We start from the raw sequence: 11,150 nt of genomic DNA on the forward strand, positions 1-11,150 counted from the left end.
CGGCAGACATGCAAAATGGTGTGTTTGTTGACATCTCTCAAGAATCGATAGCGAGAGGTGGAGTCACGCATCGATCGATGAGAGACGGGGGCGAGCAGGGAGCGGTGAGCGGGCGAACGGCGCGCAGCGAGAGAACGCGCGACATATGACACCGTGCCGAAAAAGTTTTTCTGGTGGTAGGAGAATAATACACCATTTTGCATGTCTGCCGAGTCCGGCCTTCCGCTCCTCCGTGCACTTATTGGCTCAGACGTTTTTCTTAATTATGCGATAATAATTACGGATTTTGTAAAATGGTATATAACTTTTCTTCTCAGTTTAACCCAATCTACTATAATCTTTGGAGTCGTCCATATCGAATTCGACACCCTGTATATCCATAAATTAGTTATACAGGGTGTCTGATGCAAAAGTAGCCACCTTGAAAATAGTGGTAGATTGGGTTAAACAAAGGAGAAATATTATGTACCGCGGTACAAAGTAACAATAGTTATCGAGTAATAAATTTACACGTTTGAGCGAATGAGGATGCAGGAGACGGTAGGCCGGACTCGGAAGGCATTTAAGAAAATCGATCGATGAGCGGGAGGTGGAGCGACGCGCGAGATACTATGTTTATGTTTCGGGTCGCCCGTCGCTCGCGCTCGCTGCCGCGCTCGCCGCCCGCGCCGCGCCTAGGTTTTTTCCCACCACGGTGTATACCACTATTTTCAAGGTGGCTACTTTTGCATCAGACACCCTGTATAAAGGGAATCTTAAATGGATGTCCACTGGACGTCCGTTTATGCACATCCAATGTATATCTTTGTATAGATGTACAATGAACGATCTTATTATGTCCATGGACGTATGGTAGTAAAATGAACGTAAAACGGACGTCCATAAGATGTACGGTGCTATTTGGGGTTGTGTTGCTACATATATAAAGTAGAAAACAGAAAAAGTATAATAAAATATAAATGAACATAGTACAAAAAATGTAATAAAAATTCAATATGAATAGATAAAATATAAAAAGATACGACTGCGACTGAGAAATTACTCCTTCTTTTTATGGTATCGTACTCTCTTACATTTAAAAGATTCGTAATCAGCGACCCTAAAAACCCCCGAGTACCAACCCAGGCAACCAGCTGACGTCGTAATGACGTAAATTAACGTGATTTTTGTCACTAATTGGTGACTATGACCTAAACTGACGTTATTTTAAACGTCATAACAATGACGTCAGTATATACGCCATAAGTATACGTCATATATGATGTAACTATTGGTCTTTGGAGTGACGTCAGTTGGAAGAAGTAAGTAAGACGTCATAATGGCGTTATTTAAATAACACCTGATTCCCTCCTGAATAGATAGCACTAGTACCACATACTGCCGCGACGTGGCGACCGGCGCGTCTTTCTCGTAAGTAAAAATCGTCCCGTATTAGTATAAAAGGCGAGCCGATATGATGCGAGAGCGAGTTGTCTGGATCATGGATAGACCTCAATAACCTGAATATACTTTTGATGACTATGTGATTTAACACAATTTAACAATTATATCCCAAAAAATCTGCTGTGTCAGCAAATTATTTTTCTCCGTGTATATTACGTCTTTATTACGTATTACAACATGATTTATGACGTAAATAAAACGTCTAGTTAATCACGTTACGGCAGGTTAATGACGTAAGTAAACGTCATTAATCTGACGTCATTTTGACGAGACATACTCACGTCGTCATTACGTTAATATCACGTCATAAACTGACGTCGAACAGGTCAGCAACTGACCTTATATTAACGTCATTACGACGTCAGCTGGTTGCCTGGGAAGTTTCAAGCGAATCGGACCAATTTTATAAACATCGCCATATTGGATCCACCATTTTGAATTTGATAAATCTAGTCAAGTATTATGTAACGTAACTTTCTAAATCTGAATTCACGGTGAGAATTTAAAAACTAGCTCACGTTTTTTTATTATGGCATAAATGTACCAAAAAAGTATGTTTTTTAAGGTTAGGAAGAAAAAACGAGCCAACTTTAGAATTCCCAGATAGCACAAAGAATCCAAAATGAATTCTTTTTGAATTCCCAAATTATGAAATGAATTCTTTATCTGTCCCATTTCTATTCTAAATGTATTCTTAAGAGTTCCAAAAGAACTCACTTTTATGTCACCAATTTGGAGCCCTTTTTCGCATACCAAAAGGACTCTTATTATACTCCATAAGAATTTGCAATGAATCACAAATAATTTTTAGATTGTATTCTAATGGAGCACTATAAGGATTCATTTTTCGCAGTCCAGGTCCAGGCTAGGGATAACGCTCTCGGAAACAACGAACCACGGTCTTACATAGGCTGCGTTCAGAAACATCACCTGAGTGCTACATGCATCATTTATCCTTGTTTAATATTCGGTGAACAACAAGGATAAAATAAGATACATGGGAACACTCGGGTGATGTTTCCGAATATAACCATACAGGTCTTGAAATGACAATGGTGTGGGTAGGTCGATCATGGGCTTGATCATAAATCTTTTCTTCTAGCGTGAACTCGTAAAAAGTGAAAATTTTCACACAAACTCAACGATTTCATTGGTTGAAATTGCTGAGTTCACATGAAACTTTTCACGTGAAAAATTCCATGATCGATATCCAGATGATGTTTTTACTTCGATTTTCAGCCGCCAGATGTGCGATGATAGAGGAGACAATTGTGTATTGAGTACACCAAAAAGGAATTCTTTTCGAACCCATTATGAACAGGAAAAGGACTTCCTTCAGAACATTTAATTTGATCCTATAAGAAGTCGAAAAGTATACTTCTATGGAGTCCTTTTTGAACTACCGGAAAGAACTACATTTGAGTTCATTTGGAATAGAATAAAGTAATTCATAAAGAATTTAAAAAAGTGAATTCTTTTTTAGTTCATATGGATCACCTGTGCTATCTGGGTTCTGACCTCGGATTCGGATTCAGCGACCCAAAATACGTAGGAATTGACTAGTCTGGTCTGCCGGACAAAAAAAATTTTTTTTTGTGGGGCTGTGCAATTAATTGGATATATCCGTTTGTCATTATGTAATTGGATTATTCGCTTCTATAATATTTAATCGGATATTTTTCTCAGTGCGAAGATTACATAATTATGTAAGCTATCAAACGGCAAGTTCTTGCTACAGCTTTATTTATCTTACTCTGTATTATGCAATAATATTTGTTATTATTAAATATAACATAATTAAAGTTAAAAATATAAAATTGAAGCGAAGTAAATTATATAATAAAATAAAATTATATTTTAATAGCTAACCACGTTTTTAACATTAAATTGTACTACGGAGCTCTTCGTAAAAGTTTTGTCTTCTACGTCTCTCTTCGTTGTTTATATCATAAATTATATCACGTTCCGATGTAACATCGAAAATGTAAGTCGTAATCGCTTACGAAGTATCCTCCATATGGTAACTCACCCGTCTGGCAAACTTTTAAATCAAAACCTTTACTTTGATGTATATAAAAATTGCTTAAATAACAGGTGAAGGATTTACTGATGCACCTTCAGCATATACATAATAAATTAAAGGATAAAAATGAAATCGCTATCATAAAAAAATATGACTACATAGCAAAATGTTATACAGTTATACTTCTAAGTAAGATAACTCTTATGAAATTTGAATATAATCACATTGTTAATATAACATATAAGCTATCGAGTAGTAAAAATCGATTTAAGTATCCGGATTCTATACGATTTTGTTACATGCATAAGTCTATTGAAGTACGAGGCATGTTCAGTAAGTAAGAGTACCTACTCTTACTTTTTGGACATGCCCCGTATTTGTGTACATATACCATATACATTTGCGATAAACAGCAAATGTGTTTTACAGCACATTGAAAAGGGAAGTAGCTCTTATTGTTAGTCTCGCAGTAGAATTAATTAAATTTTGCCCGAATTAAAAAAACTGTCTCATACTGTACGAGTAGTGAAAAAATAATATAAAATAATGTAAATAAAATTGTTTACCTAACGTTTTTTAGCATTGGGATTGAGTGGAATATTTGTTGGTGTGATAATTCAATATTGGACAATTATAGTTGTTATTGCTTTACCAGCAAACGAATCTCGGTCATATTATCTTATCTTTATGATGGAGTACTTTATCGATCAGGAAAAATATTTATATTTGATTTTAATGCACCTGGGCGTAGCTGTTTCTGTTGGGATGATTATAATATTAGGATGTAATACAACACTACTTGCATGTATTCATCATAACTGTGGATTGTTTAGAATTGCTAGGTACAAATATAGAAATTATCTTAACAATGAGAAATGCAACTTGAAACATATTTTTCTAAATAACGCACTGAAAGTGTGCGCCGATAGTTTTATTTAAAAAATTACATAATTTAATGAATTACTCTATAATAACACTATTTACAGTTATCGTCTCGAGCATGCTATAAATATAAATATTCGGCAAAAGATAACGTTCGAGAATATGATTTTGATGACCGAAGGTGTAATTTATGCCGTCGACATTCACCGGCAAGCTATAAAGTTTGTATCTGCGATGATAATTTTTATGCAATACCTATACACAATAGTATCTTTTTTTTCGAAGACTGAACAAACACTTAATGTCAATATTCGAGATAATGCTGATGTGTTTCTTATTGTGTTTTGTGGCTTGTTTAAGCCTCAATTTATTTCAAGTAAGTCATATCGTTATATTATATAATTATATGTATAATAAAAATTGTTCCGAAATTCTTAGAAATATCGTTCACTAAGGATGGTAAGAACACAGCAGGGGGGGTATACTAATATTATAAATTTATCAAAAAATTATTATAAATGATAGACGGCAGAACATTTTAGATATTAAACGTTATGAAAAGAAAAATAACGAGTAGAATACAAGTTATCCATTGTAAGAAACTAAGAAATGTTGTATAATGTCTATGTAAATTTGCCAAATTTTTATCGACAATTTTAACAAGCAATATTGGATATAAACATAATCTTAAAACATTATTTACAACTTCGCGTTAAAATCAGACATTCTCATTGGTTATGGCGTGCAATCAATGCTCAATAGCAATATCTTTTACGTGTATGAATCACTTGTAATCTTATAGCTGTCAAAATGAAGAAGACCTTCTTCTGTATGTTGGTAGGAATGTATGTACACATATGGAGATAAGTGATTTTCATAAAATATATTTCTTCGCTTTTTTCAGGTAATAATGTCTGAAAATATCATAAACGTCATAATACCAATTGGATGTGTATTAGTGTGTATCACGTTTATGTTTTTCTGCAATTTTCTGGGGCAAATTGTAACTGACCACAATAATTGCGTATTCACTACTGCGTAAGAAATATTCTCTTGATAGACAGTGTACCAGGTTTGCCGGTTAATAATTCTTAATTTTTTTCATTGAAAAGCCACGTTTTTATTCAAATTTTTCTCATCTTCTCGCCAATTTGTGGATGTCTTGCCAGAAAAAGCATTCCTCTTTTTGGATCTTTCCCATGGCATGCAGACGATCAAAAATGGTTTGTCGACCAACATTTAATTTTTTTGCCAATTGTTGTTGAGGTTGTGCAGTGTCTTCATCCAACAATGCTTGCAATTCAGCATCTTCAAATTTTCTCGGTTGACCAGGGCGCTTTTTGCCTTTCAAGTCGAAATCACCACTTTTGAATCATCTAAACCAACTCACACAAGCGTCTTGCGTTGGGACATTGTCACCGTAAGTTTCTACAAGTATACGATGGCTTTCACTCGCGTTTTTCTTTTGATTGAACAAGAAAAGCAGTACGTGCCGCCAGTGCTATTTATTTGGCTCAAAACTCGACAAGTTTACCACACGAAAAAAATATGATGCTAACTCGTAAACGTTTAAACAACTGTGGCGTTTTGAAGGCTGCTGTCATAGCAATAAAATGGCATATCAGTTAATACTGTGAACCACCCCTTATTTCCAGTGCGATCTCTTGTAAAAAATTAAGAATTATTAACCAGTAGGCCTGGTATAGAGGTTCTTCCAATATTTATAAAATTAAATATTGAACATAAACGTTGAATTTGTTAGAAAAGTAATCTGTTTCAAGCAGTAAACTATAATAAGAAACTTCGTATTTTAAGTTAGAAGATTTATATTTAATTTCATAGATATAACGTCCAATGGTATAAAACTCCGTTACATATACAGAGAATGATATTGTTCCTGTTGCAAACAGGAATAAAGGAACTGTATTTAAATGTTGGTGGTGTATTTGATGCGTCTATTGAGGGTTTTGCTACGGTAACATTTTGAGTATTTTAGAATAGTACCCTACATATGGAAACAAATAAAATGTTTATAATTGCAGCTGATAAAGGCCTCGATATCTTACTTCACTGTCATATATTCTATACAATAAATACGATCGATTTTAGTAACACCGTAGTAAGGACATTTAAGCTTTTTATTTATGACAGTATTTTCGCTTCAAAGATGTAGACTTTGTTTTTGCAAATAAGATGTGTTGTTACAGAAAACTATTGAAGCTATTCAATAGTTATCAAAGACTTATTACTTTAGATTTTTGCGATACATCGAAATTGGACATTTATACTCGCTGTAATTCAAATATAAACAGTGTCTAAACATTTAAATATGTTTTAATGCTTTTAGATGGTCCTAATTTTCTTATGCACAGCTTATAACTATCCACAGAACAATGGAGATCTGTCCCAAGTAGCACATGAGGTTTTAAAACAGCTACGATAACATTTTCGCAGCTTAAACCGCAGCATTTTTGTCTAAGACAGCTTTTGTCACAACATCATTGATATGTTTTGGCAAAGTTATAGCAGCAAAAATGGGACAACATTTTTAGACTTTGAAAACGATGTCGCAACCATTTGGCTGTACAACTATTTTGCTGTAATAATGTTGTAATAACCACACACTACACCAGTCGGAATAAAGATAAACTAAAATTAGCGAAGAATATTTTTTATATGTTAATTAATATTCAATAAAATATGCAATAAAAATTAAATTTTAATTCTAAATTGACAAAAAGTAAAAAAAATAAAAAATTTTTAATGTTTTAATTCAACGAGGATTGAACCTGGACAACCTGGAACTTTCACCAAACTTAAATGTAGATCATATTTATAAAAAAAATCAATTATTACTAATTAACAATCTATAATATACATATAAGTATATTAGCGCGGACGCAAATTCATAAGTACACTGATTATATAGAACTACATACAAATCCTTATATGTATATTAATTTTAAAGCCGCATAAATGAACGCATGGGTCCGCTTGACCACCGCTGATACATGCTAAATATAACATAAAATTGATTGTCACGTTTACTTTGTTTTCGTTGTGATATACAAATTACAGCTAGATTCCAGCTATTTGGCTGTACTTTTTATTTTTCATCCAACATTGTAACTTTTTCAAGATTAGAGTCCACAACATTAGTTTTGTTCATACGATGTTCAACTTTTCTATAAAACGTACTACTCTTTCTAAATTTTTTTAACTTTTGCAAATCGCTCAATAGTGTTCTTTCCATCTTGGAGAATTAAAGACAACTATCCACAATTTCTACATAACCCTAAAATGGCTGATGCTAGGTTTGATTTTTTAAATAGTCGTCATAATACTTTTACCACCATAATACAGCTAAAATAGCTGTGGCTGAATTTTTATTTTGTTATTGCTATCACAGCGATTTTATGCCAATTAGAGCAGCTAAAATGGCTGCAGCTAGTTTTGGTTTTTCTGATAGCTATAACAGCGACTTTACAGCTATTAATACAGCTAGAATAGCTATGGCTATATTTTTACTTTTTTATTAGCTGTTACAACGCTTTTGCAATTCAAAATCCAGCAAAATAACTTATGTTGCCAAATAGCTATAATTAAGGCTGGCAAGACGTTATACTAGTAACATTTTTGCTGCCGCAGCAAATATAGCGAGACTGTATTACTTGGGGTAGGATCTACTCAGATCGTCGATATACGAAATATATTTCATTTTTCTGAAAATAAAATGAAAGTACCCAGACAGCACACAGTATTCGTAAAATATGCGTGAAACATTTTAAAGATTTATCTTAATCCTTAATAAATATTTCATAAATATATTTGTAGATTGAATAGATCATAAAGATTTGTATATTATAAACATATGTAAAAAAACGTTTCAAGTAATGAATGAAAATACATTAATTAAACTATCGCAATATTTCTAAAAATAAAAACTTTATTAAACTAAAATTATCACGAACAAATTCTGGAATTGAGATTATCGAAGAACGAGCCATTTCCTCAGCCGTGTGCGAATAACCGCAATCGCGGTCACCCCAAGTTTTAGGGTGAGTTTCGTTTCACGCATGATGCACATAATGTATCATTTATCCTTCTTTAACATTGGTAGAACAACAAGTATAAACGCATGATCCGAATAAGAGATCATTGCTGCTCACCTTCGACTTATGCACGGAAAAAAAGAATACTTTTCTTTGGAAAATATGTTTAGTTTCACCGAGAAAATCTTGAAACGAGATTATATTGTGTTAAAGGAAGAAAACCTTACTTGAACGAAGCAATTTTATATAATTTAATCGAGAAAAATATGTGCTTATTATTTAGGAATAATTTTCTCAAATCGAAAGAAAACAATATTGGATAGATAACATATTTTCAAATTGAAGATCATAATTAAAATGATTATGCAATAATATTTGTATAAAAGGTAATCAAACTATTATTAACCAAATATATGTAAAATTAAAGAAAAAAAATAAATTAGAGTAAAGTAAATTATAATAAGTTTATATAAAATTGTCTCTTAATCACTAACAATTTTTTAACAGTAAATTGTACAACGAAACTGCTCATAAAAGTTTCAGCTCCTGCATCTCTCTTTGTTTTTTATTTGCATATTAATAAATGTGAACATATAGTTTTATGTAAAATATTTGGTTGTTATATCATACAAACAATAAAATGTGAATTAATGTTTCTCAATATAAGAATATAAAATATATTGAGAAATATCTATAAAAAATATATATACATATTATAATACATAATAAAGTTTATGAAACTTATATCATATGATATTTTTTAATCATTTGGAAGGACTACAGTTATACCCGCGAAGTCCAGTATGCACTTTATTGCTTTGTCGGGCAAAAGACTGAAATAAAAATTATAATTTCAACACAGTAACAGCTAGGAATAATAAATATCGGGAAAATGTCCGAAGTAAAAATTGTATTATATGTAAACATAGAAATAGTAATCGTAGTACAAGATATTCCGATTATTCAATGTTAAATATGTATGAACAGAAAATTAATCTGGGATCTTCATCATCGTCTATTTAAGTATTATAAATTGTATGTTTTATAACTTAATTTTTATTGCCGTATTTTACATACCTCATTATTTTAACGAAAGGCAAAGACCATGATGGTAGACTTTCATTTTCATAATTTCTTCTTTGCGCATTAATTATTAACGTAGCTGCTTTCTGTGGTGACAATATAAGAAATCTGTTGAATAACCATGGATGCCTACATGAGCAAACAAAATCGAATCATTTGTCACTAAAAAATACCATAAATATCTCATTAATTACACAATTGTCAATGTATAAAAAAGAACTATTACAATAAAAGTAAATGAACTATTACAATGAAAAACGTAATACTATTACAATTAAAAGTTGATTTTGTGGAATATGGCAATATGTAAAATGAGTGAATTGCGCGCGATATTGCAAAACACATCCCAGATAGCACACATAGTTCTATGAATATTCTTCTGGAGTGCAAGTATTTTTACTTTCAGAATATTTCAATCAAATATTCTATAAATATATATAGATTATTACAATTATAGAAATCGTATGTTCATAACAAAGAAGAACGTTTTTAGAATACAGGGTGTTAATTAAAGAACGCCCACTAAGTACATAGCGTTATTCCTTATAAAAATCTCAGTCGGAAAGTCCCGAACCATTTTTTTTCTATCATGCTTAATAATGAAAGAGTTAAGTTAATCCACTGAGCGCCGACCTTTAGCCGGGCGCACATTAGGGACACTACGATTGTGTATGTTATAAACTTACCTAAAATTGTGTTGTTTAAGAAATCCAGTAAGTACTAAGGACGGGTAAATGGTAGTGAATTTGATAGAAGATTTTCTATCACACAGTATACGTAATTCTTCAAACATAGTTGCCGTAATTGCTGCGACATGTATATCAATATGTTAGGCAAATGTATTTTATAATTACATTTTTATGCTATCAGCGCGTTATTACAAATATTATGTGATATACACACTCGCGCACGCATACACGCACGCATGTACACACGCATAATTTATATGTGTTTATATAGCATTGCATTTTAGATATACATATATTAAAATCACTTTAGGATGAATTACCTTGGACTGCGCATTTTGAAGGACAGTAAACCGTTCCATGGGCAAGGCTGACCAACGCTGCTAGTGATGAAAGTGCTACAATATGACCGTGATTCTTTTCGATCATACTTGGTAAGAATGCTTTCAACATCTGAAAGTAATATTTTTTCATATATTTGTAAACAGCAGATTGCACAAATTTAATTATATATATGTATATATACTTTTCCAATTTGTATTGCTACCCATACAGCACACAAATGTTGAATCAACATCTCAGAAACGCTCCATTACAACATTGCAATATTGCATCAATGTTACGAAATGTAGACTCAACGTTGCATCAATGTTACGAAATGTAGACTCAACGTTGCATCAATGTTACGAAATGTATTATAGATTCATCGTTGAAAAGATATTGCAAAAACGTCTAATGTCTGCTGAATTGTAATGTCTTGTCAACGTTACAATTCAACATTCAGAAAATATTGTTAAATAATATTAAGTTAACATTGGTCGCGTTTAGCAGAATATTTTTTACATCTGTTGGAAGTTCTGAAATTGAATTGTTTCACTAAAATAACAATCCAATCTTAGCTCAGAAAATTTCTGACCCTTGCAAAAATATTATATATACAGTATATATGTATACACATTTTATAATTATACATTTTTTAAG

The 11,150-nt window shown here is 32.3% G+C and overlaps 2 protein-coding genes across 2 annotated transcripts in view; one reads left to right on the plus strand and one right to left on the minus strand.

Moving 5' to 3' along the window:
• Positions 1 to 8,187, plus strand: part of LOC105560170 — a 13,958-nt gene extending 5,771 nt beyond the window's left edge. The window contains exons 2-9 of the mRNA XM_012009048.1: positions 3,308 to 3,427; positions 3,538 to 3,655; positions 4,047 to 4,308; positions 4,453 to 4,569; positions 4,634 to 4,724; positions 5,253 to 5,386; positions 6,191 to 6,323; positions 6,391 to 8,187. Of these exons, the coding sequence (XP_011864438.1) occupies positions 3,308 to 3,427; positions 3,538 to 3,655; positions 4,047 to 4,308; positions 4,453 to 4,569; positions 4,634 to 4,724; positions 5,253 to 5,386; positions 6,191 to 6,323; positions 6,391 to 6,441 (1,026 nt within the window). The 3' untranslated portion in view covers positions 6,442 to 8,187. The remainder of the gene's footprint in view (positions 1 to 3,307; positions 3,428 to 3,537; positions 3,656 to 4,046; positions 4,309 to 4,452; positions 4,570 to 4,633; positions 4,725 to 5,252; positions 5,387 to 6,190; positions 6,324 to 6,390) is intronic.
• A 914-nt stretch (positions 8,188 to 9,101) lies between these two features.
• LOC105560179 (short-chain dehydrogenase/reductase family 16C member 6-like) overlaps positions 9,102 to 11,150 on the minus strand; it is an 8,073-nt gene continuing 6,024 nt past the window's right edge. The window contains exons 5-8 of the mRNA XM_012009056.1: positions 10,493 to 10,712; positions 10,170 to 10,290; positions 9,478 to 9,612; positions 9,102 to 9,233 (exon numbers count right to left, since the gene is read on the minus strand). Of these exons, the coding sequence (XP_011864446.1) occupies positions 9,161 to 9,233; positions 9,478 to 9,612; positions 10,170 to 10,290; positions 10,493 to 10,712 (549 nt within the window). The 3' untranslated portion in view covers positions 9,102 to 9,160. The remainder of the gene's footprint in view (positions 9,234 to 9,477; positions 9,613 to 10,169; positions 10,291 to 10,492; positions 10,713 to 11,150) is intronic.

This window comes from Vollenhovia emeryi, unplaced genomic scaffold (genome assembly GCF_000949405.1).
Source record: "Vollenhovia emeryi isolate VEMERY1.0 unplaced genomic scaffold, V.emery_V1.0 DF939240.1, whole genome shotgun sequence".
In the NCBI taxonomy this organism is placed as follows: Eukaryota; Metazoa; Arthropoda; class Insecta; order Hymenoptera; family Formicidae; genus Vollenhovia; species Vollenhovia emeryi.